We start from the raw sequence: 24,512 nt of genomic DNA on the forward strand, positions 1-24,512 counted from the left end.
TGTGGCCCACTTCATCTTAGTTTGTGTGTCTGTGATTCTTCCCTGCGCATGCCCCGCGTGGTTTGCCTTCCGAGTGAATTGTCCTCGGGCTATTTTCGCATCCCAGCAAGATGTGTCTGAGTGCTTCTGTTTCTTAGAACAATGGCCATGTGGCCTTTTCAGCTAGCCTCGCTAAAGTTGCTGTGGTAACAAGAGCACACAGGGGCCACTGATAATGAATTTAATTCTCATCATCAACTTGTTCCAAAGTTCTTTTCAAGTTCACGTCTTTCTCTCTCTCCACTTTCCAGATCCTCCATTGTCCCTGCTTAACTTGAGAGAGCGCTGGCACAGCTTGCCATTTTATTCTGGTAATTGAGGTCTCCTCTGCCAGTTTCCTTTTCTTTCTTCCTTCTATGCAGGTCTGGGCCTGTGTCAAGAGAGACCTTTCTGTGACCTTTCTGAACTCGGCTTACAAGTACGGCACTTTAAGTGTTGAAGAGGTGTTCTAAATGATTTTTCTTTTCACTTTCACATGCAGTTTTGACTAGCTGTCGCAGCCTGGTCTATCCAGTGAAACCGAAGCGGGGCGGCTGCTTGGTGCAGATTATTATGTGCCAGAGCCATCGACTAAAATTAGATGCTGTATCAAGGAAGTAATTGGTTTATTTCCTTTGAAATGATTTAGTCAAAATTCAGACTGATTTTGGCAAAATTGTAGGGTGAAGGCAGAGGCTTTTGGATTTTGTTCCTTTAGAAAGGCAAATGAATGGAAGTGGGTCCAAGTAAGATTGGGGTGAAAGATCGTCAGAGGCAAGAAGAGAGGGAACATCTTCGTTCATTCATCTTCTGTAACCACTTGTCCTGTGAAGGGTCGCGGGGTCTGCTGGAGCCTATCCCAGCTGTCATTGGGCGAGAGGCGGGGTACACCCTGGACAGGTCTCCAGTCTATCACAGCGCTAACATAGAGAGACAGACAACCATTCACACTCACACCTACGGCCAATTTAGAATCACCAGTTAACCTAACCAGCATGTCTTTGGATGGTGGGAGGAAGCTGGAGTACCCGGAGAGAACCCACACAGACACAGGGAGAACATGCAAACTCCACACAGAAAGGCCCCAATCGGCCTGGATTGGAACCTGGAAACTTCTTGCTGTGAGGCGTCAGCACTAACCACCACACCATTGTGCCGAGAGGGAACATTAAAACTACAAATATGCCATGGAGAGATATACCAGCTGAGATGTGTGGTAAAAATTCAGCTCCAATTCATAGAAAACTTCTGAGGCTAAACGTACAACAAGAGAGGCTCTAAATGAGTTGTTTAATCTTTGAAAACACAGTAATCAGTGCAGCTTTGAAATGTTTTTCACAAATATTCTCACGTAGCTTGTTATTATGTGATGCTCTAGAGGCTTCTCGTGCTCCCTGGGTCAAGCCCCCTTTTAGTGCTTCTCCACTTATTAGTGTTTATACTTTTTTACTATCTAGATTTGTCTGTATTTATATCACTTACTTAGCATTTTGCGTAGTCTATCTTGCCATTTTGTGTAAATTTGTTTTTTCCTTAAACTACAGTACATTCTAATGCAGTGGACAAGTTTGCCACAAATAATAAAAATATCAACTTAATATTCAAAACTGTTGCAGTAAACCTAATCCTATAAACCCCAGTGGTTTATAAATGTCAACCACATTTTCATAAATGTAACACACTGTGTTGTACATAATTACTGAATTGAAAAAAAGGTTTAATTATTAAAGAGTGCATAATTAAAAAACAAAAAAAAAAAACTGAAGGTGTGTGTCAGTGATATCACTCAGTGCTTGTGATAGCTCCAGTTGACAGCAACAACAACTCCAAGTAATCAGTAAAAATAATTACAGAGCATTTTTAAATGGAGCATTTTCCATAATTCACTATAGGATCACATATTTCTAGGCTGAATATCTTTTATTACATGAACATTTACTTCAGACAAAATGCTGATTATGAGCCTGTACTCGATGAGTGAGGGTGAAAATATAACGTGGCCAGTCCCCTGTCCTGCTGCCTGTGTTTTTGTTGAGATGAGGCAAAGCAAGCGCACGGATGCTGCCTGCTGAAGTCACACAAGGCGCTGTGTGAGCAGACAGTGCCGGGAGCAGAAGAGAGTGATAAAGAGCATATGAGATTGGGCTAAAAGAAAGCAAACACAGACTAAGCCCTCGGGCTGCCAGAGACTCGCTGTGCTAAGACAAGCTGTGGTTTACACCAGCAATTGTCCTGTTTTTCTCAGGACCTTAAAGAGAAAAATCCAATTTATCACTTTGTATTTCCTATCTTAACAGTTCTGACCATGTTCCTTCCTCAGTTATGATCGTACAATAACAAGTAATTGCTGAGAAAATAAAACCTGTAACTGCAAAGTCAGGTTAGGCACAGTTTGTAAAAAGGTATAAAACAGCCAACTCGTAGACAGATTGTGCAAACACACACTTTCTGACCCTGTTTTTGTCTGTGTCAGTGTGATCTGAGAACTCAGCCATTAACTTGGTCAGTAGAACAATCATAACTGATGGGAGAAATAGCCAGAATGAATGAAATGTTTCCCAGACTGTACAAATAAACAAGTATTTACCCAAACTAGAAAGACAGGCTGCTTTAATACCGACTACTTCCAGTTTATAGATGCATATTTCACTGCCAAGCCAAATGAAACAAGCTGGAATCATACTTTTTTTTTTTTGCTTTCTCTATTTTTACTACTCTTTGAGCACACAGTAAACTCAGCACTGAGGCATTCAGCCCCTTAGTGATTCCAGGTCCTTCAGTGAGGACCACCTGTCCACCGTGCCTGCTCACTTGTCAGAGTCCTGCTCCCTGAGGTCAGTGGCAGTAAGCGACGGGTGGCTCACTGATTTCCAGTGGGGTGGCGCACGCTGAAGGGCCGATCTTCAAAGACAAATTTTCAATTCCCTCGACTCCAATCAGGCTTTGAATCTGACTGCAACACATTAGTTTAGATTAAAAGCAGGATATTCTCTTTGAATGTTTCAGGAAGCCACAGCAGCTTAATATCCAAGTGAAGCCGCTTTGTCAGTAACTGACTTGACAATTGTGTTGTTTTGTCTGATCAGCCGAGCAGGTAAGTCAAACAGTAAAGCATCGTTGGAGGACGGGAACGCTCAGATGTGTTTAGGCCTCTGTTTTTGTCCCTCAGTGTAAGGAGAGTGAACAGTGAGGAAAAGCTGTTCCGTGTATTTGCTTGGACAAGTCTTTGTTGGAGGTCTGAGGCCAAGGGGGAATCAACCATGAAGCACTACATCCCCAGCTAAACTCAGACTGGAGACCTTTGTTACATGCCTCATCTCTCTTTTATTACATTTCTTCTCCTTTCTTTACTGCACACTCTCCAATAAAGCCAGGACATGGCTAAAAAATACTCAACAAAGACAAAGTGTCTCTGAGTCTAACATGAAAGTCCTTATTATCTTGACTCAGTTACTCCAAGGAATCATATAACAATATCCTACTTCATTGTCAGCATATTCCTTAACATGTATACACACACTGTGCTGCTGAAAGCTCTCCAAAGTTTTCACTTCATGTTTCACGCCATGCTTTCTATCTCCCTCTCTTCAGTTTTAATGAGTAACCAAACTTCAGTGACATATTCCACAGTGGGCGACACGCTGACCCATTCTCAGGATCAGTGATTTATTTTTTGTGCCAGTCTGTGAAAGATAATAAATGCGAGCAGGTTCGAGATGTGTGCGTTTGGTGCTTGTTAGCTACATCCCTCACAGAATGGATCCAAGAGTTGTTTGGCCTTTATTTAATTTAAGTTTTCAAGTATCAGCTTCCAAATTAAGGCAGCAAACCCACTTCTTTTTTTTTGGCACTGTTTCACCCTTAGGTGTTATTATGTTGTTTTTGGTTTTGTAAGATTTTTCTCCGAGACAATTTCCAAACTAATATATCATTATTATAACATGGTACCACTGCATCAGTTTTGCATCACACATGCAGGAGTAAAGAACAGGATTTCATTAAGTATGCATGTATGTGTATGCATGCCTCACAATCATGTATGTTCATTTTTGTTAACCGTTTTTAAAGTGACTGTGCGTTCTGTTCCTCTTTATTTTAGTACTCTGTGTCTCTCATTACAATCACAAAGTGAATCAAATCAGAACAAAAACATAGCAGGCAGTTTGGAGAACGACCAATGGACATCTTGTCCTGTGGTACCTCAGTTTGAATTCAGAGGCTAAAAGCGTTTGAAATATGAAACATATATTTCCACTAGATGGAACCATAGTCTCATTTGGGTGCAGTTCCCAAATGAATCTAGAAACAGTCATTTCCCCTCCCACACTATCTCGTACATATTACTACGTAAAAAAGAGCCTTTATGGGTAAAAGTGTTCAAACTGAGTGTTACAACCTATATTTAAGAAAACTTTCTGATTCATATTTAGACTTATACAAGGACAGTCCCAATACATAGCTTTCACAATGTTGCATATTTAGAATACATTGATAGTTAACCAAATATGGGACTGAAATAATGTGTGGTCAAATGTGGTGTGCTGTAGTTTTGTGTTTCTTAGTTTACAGTGCCCTGTCTTTTATTTATTTATTTATTTTTATAAAAGACATCTTTTAACCCATAAGGACCCACGGTGACACAGGTGTCACACATCCTGTAAATACTCTGGAAAGTTCCAGATAGAGCTTTTTTCTTGAATGTAACTCATGAAGTCCCAGAGTGACATCCACTTAACATCCTGGCAAAGTCATGTGACAGTATGTGAATTGTTGTCCTCATGACATCACTTCCAAAATGGTGGCATACCTGGTTAGCACTTGGGAGAGAGCTAGCTAATTTTTAAAATCTCTTTTTGGACAGTAAAGGTAAGTTTCAACCCATGTAACAGTTGTAATCCTTTAATAACAAGTCCATGATCACTTTTAAACTGTTCTGACCACATTACTTGCACAAATTTATGCGTAGTAAGTTTAGAAAAATCGCTGTGACATATGTGTCACATCAGGCCTTTAACATAAAAATTGCTGTGGAAAATGCCATGTGACGTATTTGTCACAATAAGAAAAATGGCAATGATTTGCTCAAATAATTAAGCTCAATCAGTTAATTTGTATTAACTGATTGTATCAGTGGTTCATTTGAAAGTATAATGTCAAGTTAAATAAATTATAAGATGTATAATGACACGTCAGAAGGTGCACATCAGTCCCAAAAGTGCACCTTCTCTATAGTGGAAACACTTTTCTTGGTAAATAGATGGACAAACAAACACACAAACAGTTTTTATTAAACTATGCTGACCCTGGTTCAATTCAATTCAGTTCAATTCAATTTTATTTATATAGCGTCAATAACAATACAAATCGTCTCAAGACGCTTTATAAAAACCCGGCCTGAAACCCCCAGAGCAGCCTGAAGGCGACGGTGGCAGGAAAAACTCCCTTTTAACAGGAAGAAACTTTGAGCAGAACCCAGCTCATATGGAGGGACCCATCTGCCTAAGGCAGTGTCTCTTTTTTTTATATTGTAGTATGCATAAGAAAAACCAGTTCAGTGTTGGCATCTTTACATTTCACTGACAACACTGACTCGCCAAACAAGCATGTACAGGACTAGTGTTGGAAGATCCGCCCATGACTTGATATGTTTCGCAAACAATGCCTGGAAATCACACCAGAGGAGTACAACTCCATTGATGAGCATTCATGGGTGGAGTAGACCTCCATGATGCATGCGTCGCAAGGTACAAGTACCACATGAGGTCACGGAAGTGGTATCTCTACCTGTTCTGGCAAACCATCATGCTAGGCCAAGTCAATGCATGGCTGATCTACCGCCGTGACTGTAAACTACTTGGTGTCCAAAAGCCACTGAAACAAAGCCACTGTTGAAAATACCTCTAATATGAGGCTGTTTTATTGTTTTATTGTTCAGGTTGACGTTTTTGTGCTGCAAATCAAATTTGAATAATAATTTGTGGCTAAGGGCGGCACAGTGGCGAGGTGGTTAGCACTGATGCCTCACAGCGAGAAGGTCACCAGTTCGAATCCATTGGCCGGCTGGCCTTTCTGTGTGGAGATTGCATGTTCTCCCTGTGTCTGCGTGGGTTCTCTCCGGCTTCCTCCCACTGTCGAATGACATGCTCATTAGGTTAATTGGTGATTCTAAATTGGCCGTAGGTGTGAGTGTGAATGGTTGTCTGTCTTTGTGTTAGCCCTGCGATGGACTGGCGACCTGTCCAGGGTGTACCCTTGCCTCTCGCCCGATGACAGCTGGGATAGACTCCAGCAGACCCCCGCGACCCTTAACAGGAATAACCGGGTATAGAAAATGAATGAATTTGTGGCTAAACCTTATTAGAAAATAAGTCATTTTGATTTATATTGTGGAAATGCAAATAAAATGGCAACTCTGTGTTTCTAAAGAAGAAACTGCTAAGTGGATTTATTTTCAAATAACATATAAAATCTATAATAAATTTCCTTTAAACGCCTGATGTGACATATATGTCACTTTACAGATCTTGGCCACTAGGTGGTATTTTTCCAAAATAACATCAGAAATATGTTCTAGGTGATCCACCTGCTCTGTTTTATATCCAGCATAATTTTCCCTTGAAGAAAAATGGGTCTGGGTTCTTATGGGTTAATTCCCTTCCCTCACTTGCTTTTTAGTCACATATTACATAGAAGTTGTGTATCTTCACAAACACCACACTAGATGGAGCTGTTGTCAAAAGGCACCGGGCCACCTCTGAGCCGTCAGCTGATATCTGAAGAAGTTCAGAAGAATGACTTGAACTAAACAACGAATTTTCTTGAATTATACAGAGAACAGAGATGGCTCTTGTTCTTGTGCCACAAAATGCGTATTCATTTCTTCCCCAGCAGTGAAATTTACAGCAAATGGTTTCACTTTTGGGGGGTAATCAATGTGGGGACGTGCCAGCTTATCGGTTCAATACATGCAACTGCTCGATCAGTTTGTGGGCACATCACTACATGGAGCAGATTAGCTGTTTCCATTCTGCTGATAGCCCCATTACCTCTCATTCACCCAGATGGATGGGTGCCAGCTCACCCAGTCAGAGTAGGCTCACACTGGCACTGGGTCTAAACTTTACATGACACAGATCTGACCTAATCACTGTTTCAGGGGAAAGATACTTTAATGGGGTCTGACTGCTCATGTGATTACGCGCAATTGTTCACAAAGCATTTTACTCCTAGTGCAGATTATTTTTATTTTCAGCAGCAGGCAGTCGTTGACAAACTTAAATTAGACTTGATCAGTAAATGAAATTCTGTTGTGTCAGCCTGATAACCATTTGGGAATGGCTCAGGATACCATTTGCACAAAGCTTGTGGAAAGATGTCAAGTGTTTAATAACATGTGCAAGTTGTGGCTCTTAAGTTTGACTTAGCAGACACCTAATTAGAAAATCTAATAAAGGATTTCAATATGCATTTTCACTCCTGGTGAATAGAGGGTGACATTTTGCTACCATAACTTGTAGTTTACTTGAAGATGATTCATCATCTTTATACTTCTGAGACATCTCATGTCCACAGCAATAGTTTCATATTAAAGATGAGAAACTTAATTATCCGGTCCTATTTGCTTTCCCAAGTCACTGGTTGTGTAACAGAGTCCTTACATGACTCATGACTCTTGCTATTATTGAGGTCAGTTTCAAAAAGTTTAATTTTTCACCATGACCAATTTACTAAAACTTGTTAAAAGAATAATTACAGAAACAAATCTGGATTTGTAGAGACCTTTAAGGATATAGGCCAATTAATATAATTCATTTGGCCCAAGCAAATATAAAAGCCTGCTGCAACAGATGAAACCAGCTCAGTGATTATCAAATCCCATTAGTTTTATTTCATTGAGTATACACGGCTCATTGCACATTTAACATCATGAATATGACTGATTGTAAAAATACACATATATTGACATTTTATGTCTGACTATGTCACCATTGGAATACTTTACAATTACATAAGCATAACATTATGCAAAAGCTCACATTCTCAATGTGATGCAGGAGGCTGTCAAATATACTGCAGATGAACACAACAAGCAAAAGAACAAACATCGTTTTTACATTTACTGTCATCTAGGAAAAAAAATGAGTCTATATACACACACGGATGATTTCATATTTACAGTGTTTAAAATGAACAGAAGTTAACAGCTATGTATATTTATGTACCAAAGCAGTGGCTGAAGTGAAAGTTTAACTTGGCACAGTTTGTGTTTTATGTACTTCGTTGTGCAGGTGGAACACCATCCAGTGATCCAGTGATGAAATGTTGCATGCCACTAATATTATGTGGAGTTCACACCATGCGACATCATATACTGACAATAATCATCATTTTATAAATATATCAAAGTAACATAAAATTATGGCACAAGACAAAATGTATCTCTGTCATATGTTTTCTTACACTTAATGCTGCATGAAATGTATATATTCAATACTATGTCTCTTAACCTGGATACAACATCTCCCATGGCACACTAAGGATTGCTGTACATTTGTATGTTAAGCATTTAAGAATATTCTTTTATTAAGAGGGAGTAAATTAGAAAAATATGCGTCTATAATTTTGGTTAATATATTTCTATAAGAGACGTCTTATACTCTATAAGCAGAGAATCTCATTTAGGACTGTTGCCTCCGGCACATTTTACATTCACCATGACTCCATATATGAAAATAGTATTTCATACCACCTGACTCATTCACATTCTACAATAAATATGTTATCACTTCATCTTCTCTCCTTTGACTTTCTCTTCTTATTTAAACTCACAACTGGTGTTTTAATAGTCTAATTTGACTACAACAATCAAACAGTGATGCACATGTTTGTTCTCTTCTCAGATTTTTGTCTCTGTGTGCTAAGGAGACCACGTTTCACAGGAAGTTCTCTGAGAGTATAAAAGGTTTGTTTTTCTGTACCGTTTGATTCACTATAGCTGTAAAGCTGCATTGTTATTCATGGTGAGTACTGAGTAAATAGAAAGTATTCCTTTTGTTTTCTGCTTCCTTCAAATGAATGCAACAATACACAAAGATTTCATGGTTACTGACATATTCAACTCTAGGCCTGTAATAAAAGTACCACATGTGTGGATTAGCAGTCTATAATACAAACCTTTCATTTGGTGCTTATACCGCTAAGAGAGACTAATCAAAATAAACCTTCAAATGAAGATTTAACCAAATATAATGTACGTAAATACAAAAAAGAGAGGTCTTTCAGTTACTATATAGCTTAAAAACTTTAGAAAAGATCTGGTGGCTAAACAACACTAAATGGTCAGTGTGCAATACATTTAAATAAGAAAAATGTGTACTGTAGATATAAACTGAGTGTCAGTGTGATCTGCAAAATGTGATACAGAAATACATGACGGGTGGGAAAAGCCAAGTTAACCAAGTCCATATAGAAGGTTAAATACCATCTATCATCAGCCCAATTTTCCCAGCATAATGCCATCAGTTTGTTTACAAAATGGTTGGTCAATTATATTGAGTGGTAGAAATCCACAGCCATCATGTGTTTCATAACCTCTCACTTCAACATGAAAAAGTTAAAGCTAAATTTGAGCTCCTGATTCACATAAACACATCTCAAACAGTCGTGATGTGCGTGAGAACACCTCGAGTACATCACCACAAACAGAGTGCAGCGCTCTGCAGCTGAGAAATACCTTAATTAGAAACTGAGCATGTGAGGAAAACTTGCTTGTGCACACTGACACAGCTAGTGCACGTGCACAAGAATGGAGCTGCAGCAAATTTTAAATTAACATGACTGACTAAATAGTCTGCACTTTTTGTTCAACGATACCATTATCAAACTATAGAAAGGATTTATGATCATCACCGAGTTTCTTCTGCATGTTTCACTGATTAGTTCCAGCCTTCTGGCTGTTTTTGAGGTTAAACCAGCAGACTCTGCATCCATCACACACAGTTGCTTATCCAGTTCTAATTACAAACTCAGCAGATGGCTAGTCATTTATCACTAAAAACTAGAGGAAAAGCAAAGTACAACTTGGTCAGACTATTTCCTCTCTCATCTTTTAACAGCTCCCCAAGACTGGGAACAAAGTGAACTGGCTAACCTTCAACTTTAGTTTTTCTCCCTACTAAACCAAAAGGTGTAAATAAAAACTGGCAGAGAGAGTCAGGTCATAGTCAGAACACTTCAAGTGAAGACTACAAGCTGGATTATATCAAATTATATGACAGTTTTACGTCAGATCAAAATGACCCCAACAGTACCAACACCATCCCTCATCCTCTGCCTCAGCAGGGTGAGGAGGACATTTGTTCATACTCTGGACACTTGAGAAGGGCAGGGTAGTTGGAGGAGTTCATCTGCAGGGACGCCTCTGAGGAGATGGAGGAGGGACTGCGACCACGTCCGGCCCAGGCGTCTGGATGGAGGAACTGGCCGGAGTAATCTGAGCAGTTGCTGAGGCGAGGTCGGTAGAAGCCCTGATGGGGTCTGTACATTTCCTCTGCTGTGTAGCGCTTCATGAACAGGTACACTGACATGACGCCCGCCGTCTGAGAGGGGTGAGAAATAATGGCAGAATTAAGGCAAGGCATACAGTATAAAAGGATAACATTACAAGCCAATGTTTGCAATTGTTCCATTATTATTTAAGATAGACATTCAGGTCATTGGCTACTAATTCTTCTTCTTTTTTTTTCAGGGCATGCTTCTGAAATGTGTGACACAGTGATACGGTGTCTGTTACAGCAAAGTTACCTCCGTGAGCAGAAAGGAAATGGCAGCAAAGGCAAACGACCACCCATACTTGTAGGTGAAGTAGGCTTCATTAGTTTTGGTCCTGTTCAACATTTCATCATTAATGTTGGAGATGTACAGCACCAGGCCAACAACCAGAGACAGACCTGTGGGGACAGAAAGAAGACACACAGATAAAACAACCACTGTGTGTATAAATTGACTGTATGAATACACATTTGTAGTGGAATCCTTCATGTTACAATACATTAATTTATTGATCATAGATTTAATGGAGACAATATTTGTTTCACTGTGCTCTTCTGTTAAGTTACTAGCATCCAACACGTCGTGTACTGTACGTATGCCGTATTCATTTAGTGCTTCTTCTGGTTCTTAAATGTGAATCTTTACAACACCTCTTGTACTGATTTACAGTGGTTATAATCTGAGGGTAACCAAGTACCTGACAGGATGAAGAAGATTCCAGAAACAAAGGCCAGGATGGTGCGATGTGGTCGAATATGGCCGATGTTACTGAGCACAAAACCAATGAACATGAAGAAGAGGCTGACCAGAGGGAAGGGCGTAGCGGAACGAATCATCTCTACAATAAGACAAGAGAAACAACAATGAAGAAAGAGAAGAATTGATAAGTGTGTTGGTTGTTTTCAGTATTTTTTTCCCCAAATCCCTCTGTTAGAGTAGCAGCAACCTCTCTTATGTATTATCCTCAGGAGGTTGTATTTAATGGGTTTCCATCTCGACTCTTTGTTTTGACATGGGGAAGGACCTCTTCACAGTGAGAAAATGGTGAGGCACCTCCTGTGGTACTTATCTCCAGACCCCAACTGTGTTCTCCATTACACACGATGGTAGTCTTCCAGCTAAGTGGACCAGATGTCTAAGGCAATAACCTTAATGAAACTGGTTACTTAGTTAGTTGGCTAAACTTTAGATTGCATGCTAAACTTGCTTTTTAACATCTAAGATAGATATCCTTTGGTTGAAATAGAATGAAAAAACCTAAATAAAAGTCTTTTCGGATTCAAACTGAGTCAAGTTGTGATTATTTGAATGCTGAATAACAACTCTTATTAGTGACATAAATAGTACCTACCTATATTTTATTTAAATAAGGAAATATTCTTATTTCTTTTTCACATGCACACTTCTTCACTCTGCACATGCACTCTTCTTTAACACTGAACTTTCTGTCACTTCCACCACCTCCTTCACCTCCATCTTCACATTAATTAACATCAATTCTCCTGTGTCCCAATTAATCTCTTTCTGTCTTCCAGTATTCCACATTATTAGATCATCAAAAGTGCGTTATTCATTGCGTATGGGTAAGGGGTCAAAATGGCCCCCTTACGTTTTTCGTATGCACCCAGCTCTTATCTTGAGTGTACTAGGAAAACCACATATGAAATGACAGCATAACTCAGACGTGTGGACTCAAGTCACATGACTTGTACACAGGTCAGATTTAGGTCATGCCTGTTATCACTTCAGACTAAATCAAAAAAGAATTAACTATCCTCTACAGTCCTTGTCAACACCAACCTTAACACTGGCCTGGAAAGGACTGCTGACAGGCATGAGCTGTCTCAGTGACAAAATGTGTTAACACACACACTTCTTTCAACTGTCCGCAATAAGTTTCACTGGAAGGGTGAATCACAAAAGGGCTATCTCTCCAGTGTCCACAATACAAGTTCCTCAACAAACGAGCTGGAATTATGATTAGAATGATTAGACCTTTCACTCAGCTTCCCTTTTCTTCCTGGAGCATCACTCAGTTTGTTTCGGCATCAAAAATTTGCTTAAACAACACCTCACAGTGCAGGACAGTAGCTGGGGTAAGGCTGTTGTTTTTTTACAACTACAACTGTTTGCCTTGACATTCATGCCTGTAGCTGACAGTTTAGTTGTAGCGATACATTTCCATCTAAGGGAAGCCAAAACAATTTAACCAGACTGAAGTACTGTAGTTATAACAGTGCCACGCTAACAGTCACTTACTCAGCACACTAACAGTGGACTCGGAGGTCATCTGGACATTAGTGGGCATCACATACTCAATGGTAAAACAGCGTCCTTTCTCCTCCCCTAGAACAAAAGACAGGTAGAAAAGATATTCAGTGAAATTTCACATAAATCAGACAGCAGTTACTAGCGCTCAACACACGTGCTTACAAAGAAAAGTCCATTGTAGAAGTCCATATATGATGAATACCTATAACAAAAAATGTATGAGGGTGCAATAAAAATGTCGAGTTGTCAGACAAGTTTCATTTTCATGTGCTGGAATTAGTAAACGTTGTGTGCCAGCTGTGGAATACTTTCATTTTATTTCATCTGCGAGCATTTAAAGTCAACATCTCGTTTGATAGTTTCTGCTGTCAGTCTTTGTTTCAGGAACACCCAGGATCAGATTTTAGCACCTTTCTCTTCAACACATACAGTACAGAGTCTGGCACCAAAGCACACTAACTGATGTCTTTCTCAGCACTTCAGTAACCCCACACACACTATGAGGTGTTGTATTAGGTGAGATTTCGTGTTTCAGCATATGTAATTAGTCTTCATAATGCATGCATAGTTTACACAGCATAATAATAACAAAATAACATTCTGTGTTTGGATGTATATTGGAGAAATCTGTAAAAGGCAAATAATCTGGGATGCTCCAGAGGCTCTTTTTTTTCAAGGTTTTCATCTTTTTTTTGGCTAACAACTTCTTAGTCATATTATGTGTAAACACAGGTTGTGCACAGTTGCTTAATTATGTCTGACAAGTTTGCATACGATTAAACTAGATTGCATTGTTTCACGAAGTACATTTTTGTGACAACCAACAGCAGCTGGTACGAACAAACTGGATAAGTTCAGGTTCAGGTCCACATTTTAGGCCCATACAGTTTTATACAATACACCCTTTATGTACTGTATGCTCACATATGTCTTTCTTTTCACAAAAAGCATTTAATGTGACTAAATAACAACATTATGTTGGGTAGACAGGTCTCTGTGGTTTCCTTGGGTTTCCCTCCCTTGGGTTATTAAAAGCTTTGTGTTATAGTGTGACTGTAAAGCTTGTGTCTGGTTCATTGTAATTATTCATCAATAGTAACTTCTCAGTGAATTCTAGTGTTGTTGCAACAGGGGGAAAAATACCTATTACAGAAAATGTTGATTATGCTCTAATGGCTTATGTACTAAAGCAAAACTCTCGATTATCTCAACCAACATCAGTTCTAGTCATAACATTGTGCAACCTTGTTCACGTTAATCATTGTGACAACATACTGTGACAGAGAGCAGTAACGGTTTCTAGGTCAAACACCGTGCACCAGAACAGTTAAGTGGGCAATAGGGTCACTCAATTGGCCCTAAAAGACACACTGGTTGATTTATAACAAAGGCCAGCTACATGGAGGGAAAACATCTTTTCTCTTAAAGGCTGTTGAAACAAACAGTTTTTAAAGACTGGTCAATAAGATTACACTTGTTTGTGTGTGCTTAAAGACATTATACCTATGCGCCTATATAAAGAACATATATACGACAAAATAATGCAGAGAATCAATTCCAAAGGGTTCACATATTTTCTGCTGTAATGCATCTAACAAAATATTTGCAGAACTTGATAAACCTTTAAAGTATCTGGGACTTAAACAGAAATATCGTGTTATAAATAAAGTATACAAATAAATGACATAGATTCTTGCATCAACGATTACACATCCAAGAAAAGAAACTAAGTTTATTGGTACAGTTAACTGTTGTCATTACCAGAGGAAGCAAGAGGTTAAGAGCAAAATGTGATACCTGGTTTACTGTGGGATAACACTTGTCTGGAGGGTTGTTTCTCTAAGAAGAGATTAAAAACTAACAGTTAGTGTATGCCTCAGCTAACCAAGATCTCCAAGCATGCCTTTGTGATGTTGGAACTGGGGAGGAACAGTCATTTTGAAAGACATTTTAACATGCAGTTTGGAAATACATGTCCTTTTCTAACGGTATGTAACACTATTAGTGAGGAATTCTGTAGTGGGGAAAAATGCAGGTCAAATAGGACAAAGAAAATGCAGTCAAGGCCTAAAGGGTTTGTGCATTAATCCAAAAATGCATATGGTGTCACAGAATGTTATTTGACCATTGGTTAAGTCAGAAGGAAAGAAGTCTATGAACTGTGCTGGTGGTTGACTCTTCGAAGGGTACAGCATTGAGGGTAAGCCTGGAGATCACAAGCATAAGGGAAGACACCGATCCTAAAGCTACAGAAAGGTGAAGTTACAGTGTAGAATAACATGCAAGTATTCAAACACAAAGCAAAGGCTAGGCTTCCATGCTTGCAGCAATCTAGTGGTCAAAGACAAACAAACACACTGACTGTTCATGTGCAATCCACATACTCAGAACTAGACACTGAAGCCCAATGTTGAGTTAATTTTTCCACGTGTAATCATTATAAGGATCAAAGCGATACTAATTACTATGTCTGCTACTTATAGTTCACTATATGTTTTCTCAGAATTTGAATTTGAATGACTGAAAAACTGCATCAAGATTGGCCATATATTTCTTTACATTGAATTCTTTGTGAGTAACATGAAAGCTTCAGTGTTAACCATGTGTGAATCTATACCTTAATAAACAGAAATCATATGCATAAAAAATATTCCTTTAATTTTTGCCATACAACTGGGGACACTCAGATTAATTTTCTTGAGGAATTAAAGTTAATGCCTTTCATATATATATTTGACTTTATACTAACTCACCAGCCAAGAAGCAAACCCTCCAGAGTCCAGAGTGGAGAGACATGCGTATCTCTGTGCTTTGGTTGAGAGGAAGGATGACTCCCTCCTCCAGGTAGAGCCAGTAGTCGGTGCTTACAGCGATCCCCAACAGGCCAAGCCCGCAAACAGCGAACACGCTGCTCAGCAACGTTAGCGCCTTCCTGCCACATAGGCTCATACCACAGCCTCAATAGCAGAGGGGCAACGCCGGCAGAAAGGGAGCTGGGAGAGGGGGAAAAAAAGACAAATATTTTAACCAATTTCTCCCACAGGCAACCAGGTTATCATGAAACAAATGAGATGCGAATATTTGATATTACTTCCACTTCTGCTCTGTTACATTTAGTGATCCAGAGGCAGTATTGCAGATGGTGTGCAGTATGTGTCAGCATATGAATGTGTGTGCCTGTCACACAAAACGATGGATCTGTTCATAGCTGAAGCTCACATTTGCAATTTGAAACTGAAGCGCTGGGAGCTTATGATACGTGTTAAAGGGAATTGATTTTACATAATTAGCACCCGCTGCGAGACTGGGAAGATGGAGGGAATAATTGTAAGATTCTTGGCATTTGGCACATGGCTCTGGATTGAGTTCTCGTGTCAGGACTGGATGGTGGCAGAAAGCAGTGAGATCGTTGCTTGCTGTGCAGGATTATTATCTCAGCAAACTGAACAATGAAGAGAAGAAATTGAGCGTGGAACAAATGGTTGAAAAAAAAATGCTATAACTAATGCTTCTACAACAATGCATGTGTTCAACAGAGTGAGAGGAGGCAGATGAAGTTATAACAATGTTAACAGTTTCCCCATCTCACATGACTATTTTCCTACAGTGTTCCTAATCAATATCTACCTGTGTTATGTCATGATACCGAAGTCAAAATTAAAATGTATCTGTTTAAAATCTACAGGCTTTACACATCATAATATGAACTATGGTCTTGCGCACATGTCTATGTGTTTGAACAGGTTCAAGCATGCGTTCTTTGAGCCATTATTATTCATCTTATTTCCACACCTTGAGAAAAATAATGATATACTTAAAAACATACATTCATATGACATACACGTTCTAATGCAAAATGTGAGTCTGACAAGAACATAGATAACTTATGACCACTGTCACCCAGCAAGACAAAAGCCCTTTAAAACACACAAAATAGTAGTGTAGAAAAGAACACACTCTCTACTCTTGAGTATTTCAAGCTAAAAATAAATGTATTCCTCTTTCTCCTGAGGCTTGCTCTCCCTTCGAACTATGAACCACAGGTCAGCATGTAATGCCAAAACGACTGATGGTGATTGGAAGCAGTTAGGATGCATGCATAAGCAATCACAGCTCACTAAAGCACAAAGGCGCAGCATTAATGAGAAAGGACTATTATTTAACCTCAGCTATTCTTGGCCACGGTGCAATCAGTGCCCATTCATTTACAATGTAAGGGCTATATTTTCCGTCCTTCAGTAACAAGCTGCAACCAGATGGATGCTTTCCACTAAATAGACCCCTTTTGTATACGGCCCTCACCAAGTGGTCTGTTTTTAGTTAGAAAGCACAAAGAGCACATATTGAAGTGGTGATTGCGCCTAAATGTGGTGCTTCCTCAAACAAGGTACTATTACCAGTGCTGAGCCGTAGAGTAAGGGATTAGTTACTAATTCAAATAATTCTGTGTTACTCGCTTGGTTCGTTTGCTGTCTTATTGACAGTTTGATGGAGGGTTGATCTCTGTGAAAATGACCTCAGTGTTCAGTTGGTAGACTGGGATATGGTTCAGGATTTGATATGGTTAAGAATATAGTAGTGAGTGTTAGAGGTCATTTAGAGGTGAATGTTAAGCAGTAGATTTTATGTAATATGAGTGACGGAAGTAATTAGTAATGCAATTACTTCTGCAGTGAGCAATGTGCAATGAGTGACTGATTACATTTTTCAACACTGAAAAAGAAAGAAGAGGATCGGATTAAGTTGGTAGTTGGTAGACAAGTACAACGCGAGGACAGCAAGATGCTGAAACTTGCTGTACTTTGAGGTTATCCCAAGACATGTACACTTAAAACCAGATTCTGTCTGTTTGAATCTAAAGCAAAATGCCTCAAACTGGACTGGGTACAGACACACCTGTCTTAGGTTTGGTCCAAGCAGTTTAAACAGCAGTAGTTCGTCAAACAAACCCTTTACCTCCTGCATTTGGCATGGGTGATCATGAAAACACTGTTCTTGCCAACTTAATATGTGCATGGTAGAACACCTTGTAGCGCTGTGCTGATTTGTCCCTTGTACCATTTAACAACAGTTCTGTGTTGTATGCAAAACCTTTTACAGCATTTTCCAGTACTGTGAACTTTTTTGGGTTATAGTATTTGTAGTAGGAAGTTGTAGAATCTGCTCAAGTGCCTGAACTCCCCTAAATTTTTGCTTTTCTTGGTAGCATGGCAAGAACTGGCAGCAACAGCAAATGACAATACAAATGAGTTTATACATACACAAAACAACAACAACATCAGGCATTTGTGTAGAAATTGTTCAGAAAGACACCATACACACGGCGTCTCCACATCCAGTCCATGAATACTAATAATTGTATTCATTGTTCTGGTCTCTAAAGGATGGAAAACGTATTAGTTTTATTGAGAAACGGTTCTCATTAAATGTTCAAAGCGACTAAGACCAAAGCTTGCAGTCTCTCTCTGCTTGCACAGGGATGAACAAAGCACCCTCTCTCCTGCATAAATATCAGTGAAACCCTTTGAATCTGTGACTAGTGAATGCTTCTGCTAAACATGATAAATTCAGCAGTCTCTCCTATTGTTACTATAACCCTAAAGGGTATGGTCTTGAAAACCAGAAAATCAGTTTCAACTGTCTCAAGTCAAAAAATGAAAGATTGTTAAATGTTACACTAATTCACAGAAGACCCATTAGGTCCAAAATGTAATATTTATCAAATAAGTTCCAAATCATGTTGCTTCACTTGACATTTGACATTTATTGTGATACTGGACAATGCCGCTGGGCCCAGAGACCATGCTGGTATCAAGCAAGGCAGATCTATGCCACTGCAAGAGTAAAGGTCACATCATCACCAAAAGTAGGGCAACTCTGCTTCTGTCTACTTTCTTAATATACAACAATTCCCATGTCAGAACTAATCTGAATGCTAACATTTTCCAACAACAATGGCAAAATCCATTCAGATTTTATGACCCCTCTATATTTGACAGTTAACAACTACAAAAACAATCAATCTGTCACTAACTTATGTGGCAACAGTTTTAATAGTAAATGGCTGCTGTAAACTCTAAGAAACCCCGGTATTTATTTGGGTGGAAATTATACTTCCCCTTTGACTTGCTACATAAAAGTCAAACTGTGTGTGTATATATATATATATATATATTTAGTTTGAAATATTTGATCGTTATTGTGATTGTGGAAAAATATACATCTCACTGTAAAACAGCTGACGTGATTTGAATTTGTGTATACGTTCATCATGAGTGTTTGTCAGCGTCACAGCTTGGATGTCTTTTGCCATGTTCATTGACCCAGTTATTGTGGCTGTAAGAGCGTGTCTGTGAGTGCAGTCGCCCCTGTTGCCTCTGATGTGGAAAGGCAACTAACACTGTGTGAGTTAGTTCCTGTTGGCTGATGTTGCTAGGGCTGGCTGGAGGAGCCTGAGGACAATGCACGAGAGAGGAGATATGTCATCAGACCACAGGCACAGCTGGGTAAAACTGGCAGCCCCCATCAGTGGGCGGCTGAAACCCGCTTTTACGGTTTCAGTAGACACACTAAGGGAGAAAACCCTACACATGTCAACAGCGTACATCCAGAAATTGACACACATGGATTATAAATATTACAGAAGTGATGTACTATCTTACTTTTATGGTTAGAAGTATAGAATTAGTGCATTCAACAGTGTTTATCTATAATTTATTATTCTGGAGAAAGAAAGAATTTAAAATATTCTTTTAAAATATAAAAAAATGACCTCTTTCAGAGGCATAGTCAAGCTTGGATTACAACAAAGTTTTCCTAGCTTTAAAGCTACAGGGCTATAAAGCTGAACATCTTTTACAGTCAAGCCATTCCCGAGCTAGTTCACACAATGCTGACTAAGCTAAATGATGCATTTTTTTCTACCTATCAGTACCTATGAGTACTTCCAAATTTTAATTGTGAAAAGTTTAGGACAAAAAGAAGACAGAGATGAACAATAGTCTAAAAGAGATACTGGTCAACGTTGAAGAAAAACACATATTTCCAGTGGAAACTCACGGAGAGCACTGACAGGAGAGAGGAGGAGAGGGGCCGTAGACTGTAATCACTGTTAGCATTCTATCATTGGTCCTATAGCACATATCCTGCTGATTAGAGGAAGTCTTTGTTTTCTCAAATGTTCAAACATAATATTATAGATTCAAAATTAAATACGCATGAACAATGGGAGAAGTAAATGTTGTAACTGCTATGAAATCACTTGTGTAACAATTTAGCATTGCTGCTAATGGTTTATTCTAGTCATTAAATTTGTATGTGTTTTGTCTAATGCATGTTTTTGTTATTTCTGATATATTCTTGTATATCAGGCATTATACTTAAGAAATGGTAGCCTCCAGGAGGTAGCTAACAAGCCAGGATAATTTCTCAGTGATCTAATTTTGGAGATTCCTCGGCCCCCTAGAAGGCATGCCTACACAAAATGAGAAAAGACACACTGCAGCTCAACCGAAATCCTTGCTGTAGGCCAAACAGCTTACAACGCCTCATCTGGCAAGCAGCAGAGACAGGTGGCGTGGTGTGAGTTTGAGCTGTCAAGACGAAAAATAAAGTGGACATTTCTGTATCATATTTTTACCTCAAATCACATGATTGAACTTACAAAATCCTTCAGATCTCTTTTTAATGTTGTAATGTTGTAATGTTGTCGTCCATTTGCATACAGTTGTACCAGCTGGCCTAATGTAGGAGGTGTTCTCTTTGCTCGCCCTCAAGACTTTAGAGCAGTCAACATGAAAATGAAGTACATCTCTCTTCTGTAAAGACAAATCATCTTAACAGAATGGTGCAGTTTTGGATACAGCCCAACCCTCTAATGCCATTCCAAAGACAGGCCCCTGTGTCTTTTAGCAGATGATTTTTGCTTTGAGCAGTTATTCTTTGGGCACTCCTTCATACTGTATACTAACCAGAAAGTAGATTGCAGTTTGAGATTTTCAGTCAATCAGTTATTTTGAATAGCTTTATTTCATGCAGATATATTGCTAACAAAGGTGGCAGACAGGTCTATTTAATTTAATAAAACCTTAGAGAATCCACTAACACTACCAAGAAAAAAACAGCAGCCTACAGCAACAGCACTAACATCATTTTTTTGTGTATTTATTGAGAGAACAACTCTCCCATTTATAAGTGCTTGTCTTGGCCCTGTCGCCAGGCAACGCTATACAGAGAGTCCCACAAATTAGCTAAGCATGAATGAACTGATGAGCGCGTCCCAAAAAAAAGGCTTTCTATTTGGTAGTGCATTTTATATGCTGAAGTGAGAACACAGGGGAAAATAGGAAAAATAGGAGACAAAAATGCATCATAAATGATTGAAGGAGAAAACATATACAAGACATATTACATGCAGCCACGCAGGCACTGAAACACACACAGCATAATGACAGGGTTTTATAAAAGACGCGATGGGTGCCATTTGCAGCCATTTTCAATATGTGGCTGAAAGTACTTCTCCTAATAGCTACATTCTATTCTACTGAAGAGTGGCATCATTAGTCCACATGCAGAAAGAAAGGTTTATAATTCCCGTGAGGCTTTAACAATGACTTCCATGATCTTATTTAAGCTACTGTACTATATTAAATTAAAAACTAGAAACTGTGTTACTGTCAGACCAGGTGTTTACAGACTAAGCCGATTGCAGCTGTGATCACCAGAGAGCACTGTGTTTACTTTTTCAGCATATTCCCATCAGGATGCTGTTTAGAAGGTAGCTGATCACTGGAGCCACTGATGTGCAACTGAGACTCGGCCATGGAGCAACAGGGAACACTTAAATGCTGTTTGTTTCACTTCAGCTTTCCTCATACACATACTAAGAATAGTTAGTGCATTTATTACAGGTTTAAAAAAGGAAAACAAAGCAATACCTATGTTGATAAGCCATAGTCCTACTGACTTACTTTGGCATTTTTGTCTTTTGAATGAACACATTTGCTCAACACATCAAGACATAAGCTTAAATACTGGCAATACATATTATAACTAATAATATTTTGTTCATCCCGTATATTAACTGACAATACCATCAAATGCCCACCAACAAGCCTTTTGTCACAGCTTGCCGATAGGCTATTAAACCAGCAGACCTATAGTTAGCATAACAGTATAGAGTATAATGACATTGCAGACACTGAGCATGTTCCCCGATATGGAATCTGTATCAGACATTTCTTGGCTATGTTGTCCTGTTGGCAGGAGTGACTTTTGTGAGCAGTGGTGTTGCAGAGTTAACAAGACACAAGGGTGTAGGAATAAAAGAGGAACACTGCATGATTTTAATGACACAGGCACAACGTAGGGGCTTGTAAGGCTCTTTGTAGCATAGCCTCGGGATACTCGAATCGCTGAAACTGTGGCCCATTATGACAACCCCGTGAAGCTGTATGAAGGCTGGCACAACGGAGATCACAGACAGAATATATGCCACCCAGGGGTTTTTAGCATGTGGTTCAAGTCAGCAGTTTGGTTTCTAAAAGCATGGACTGGATTCTACATTAAGTCAAAAGCAATGGCAGCCATTAATGATGGCATCAGCTGTACCTAAGGAAAAAAAAAAACAGCATTTAAGTCAGCTGACTTTTAATTAAATCTCAGGCCTCTAGGAACCACTTTGATGATTTTGTGGATAAATTGGCTTTTACACTGAAGGAAAAAAAAAGCGTTCAAAAGGTGAAGATCCAGTCGCATGGATCTAAATCTGAAAACGCATGCACTCTAAAATGTCGCATTTCCCCATCTCTGATTCACACCCTGATTTATTACAACCTACAGTGTCTCAGTGCAACAAGTAGTTCCTCGCGTGAGTGTACAAGTAGGCAGAATGCAGCCTGTACTGGTCATTTCTCTGCTGAAACTGTGAGAAACCCACACAGCAGCTATCCAGATTTGTGCTATCATAGTCTTTGCCTGGTATACTGAGGAATGTTTTTGAGCTGTCTTTTTTGAAAAAAAGCCTCCAAAAGTAACACAGTCTTACAAGCATAAAGGTACGGCTACACTTTTCATCCCATACCTTATAACTACTTTATTTATATTTACATTTAGAAGTATTATAAAGAATTTGGGGTGACTACTATCCATCCAAGAGAAGTAACTACGTGCTATAAGTAATTCATGATGATTAATATCACTTTTAAACAAAAACATGATTGTCCATCTCAGTCAGTGTTTAAACAAATCATTGTATCATGTTTTAAGTGTTTCCTCCGTAGTACAATGTGCCAGCTGTTTGTTACTCATGCCGTTTAATCTTTGGCTCAAACTCAAATCGCTCTCCGTGGTGCTGAAATAATCTTACACGTTCCAGTGCTGAACAATTAGACAATAATGAGCCCGAGTGCATTGTTAAACATGAATGCAGTGGGAGCTCATCTAAACCTGATCATCCACGTCCTAATTAGCACAGGAATACCAAAAGCAAATAAGGTAAATCGGTTCTTTTTGTATGTCAGTTCTTTTCCGTATTGTGGGCTTGTGAGCCCAAATTACACTCTATTTATATTCTCTTTCCATCTTCTCATAAAGAATACATTTAACAACAATAGTTGTGTCACACCGTGCAATGTGACACCATTTTGAAGGTTATAATGTCAGAGTAGAGTTTAGAGATAGGGGCATCAGAAAACGACAATTAACCTTTTAACAATAGGCTGTGAAACTCCACAACACAGAAACTTTGTGTGTAAGTAAGTAGAGCATTCCGTGAATGCAAGGAAACTGTTTTACAACGTAAGTATACAAACCAAGCTTCAGTCTAACAGTTAGAAAGCGCAACATCTGAGAAATGAAAAACAACAAGCAGAGCTTCTCGTGATACATATCACTTGTGTGGTATCTGCGTTTCTCTTGCACTAATTATTTCCTATTTCTAATTAGTGTCTTTACAATAGACACTCAAGACAAAATTTGGCTAAAACCTGATTTACCTTCGTGAAGAAGACTCGTTGAAGGAAGCGCCTCTGCTCTCGTTCTCTATTCCCTCCTTTTCTCTACTTCCCGTTCACTCTGTCAGCGTTATCTCGGGGTTGGCGCGCGATAAGCCTGAGCGACTCGCGGGGCTCGCGGTTGTGTAGCTCGCGCACACCACTCCAGTACTATCCAAGGCAGCACTGACGGAGCAGAGGGAGGCACGTGGCACCCGACTCAGCACTCCACCTCTCCCCAGGTGTGAGGAGGAGAGGCGGGCGTGATGCGTTCATGTGACGTGGAGAGAGTTTGTTATTCCATTAAAATGCAAGTCCGTGGCAGCCATGATGGAAGTTTTCGGCGAATGTTGGTGTAGTGAGCTTCACGGCGCCAAATCACTGAACTCTCAAAAGTGTTTGACGATGTGCATATGAAATTCGAAAATCTTTATCATTTTCCATTTTTTAATGGCAGATTTAAAAATCAAACGGACACTAGAGAAGTATTACTAGACTTCCCACATGCTTTTGAACGAGGCCTGGTTGTTTACCAAGAAAAACTGTCAGCCGCTACAAATTCACTTTTCTTTTTTCCCCTTTTTTCTTTTCAACATACTTATATGATGCAACCACTCTCAAACTGCTAAAGTAAACAGAAAAGGGCGGCTGTAGCTATGTCTTCTTGACTCTGATGGATCT

At 39.3% G+C, this 24,512-nt stretch overlaps 1 protein-coding gene across 1 annotated transcript; it reads right to left on the reverse strand.

Annotated features, from left to right (window-relative positions):
• Positions 1 to 10,112: 10,112 nt before the first annotated feature.
• Positions 10,113 to 16,091, reverse strand: LOC311496326 (voltage-dependent calcium channel gamma-5 subunit). Its single transcript, XM_084556141.1, has 5 exons — positions 15,594 to 16,091; positions 12,829 to 12,915; positions 11,267 to 11,407; positions 10,822 to 10,967; positions 10,113 to 10,616 (listed from the first exon to the last, which is right to left on the reverse strand). Exons 1-5 carry the CDS (start codon positions 15,787 to 15,789, stop codon positions 10,353 to 10,355), a joined length of 834 nt encoding a protein of 277 aa, XP_084412267.1. The 5' UTR covers positions 15,790 to 16,091; the 3' UTR covers positions 10,113 to 10,352.
• Between the last annotated feature and the right edge of the window lie 8,421 nt (positions 16,092 to 24,512).

This window comes from Chelon labrosus, assembly GCF_963514085.1.
Source record: "Chelon labrosus genome assembly, chromosome: 2".
NCBI lineage: Eukaryota > Metazoa > Chordata > Actinopteri > Mugiliformes > Mugilidae > Chelon > Chelon labrosus.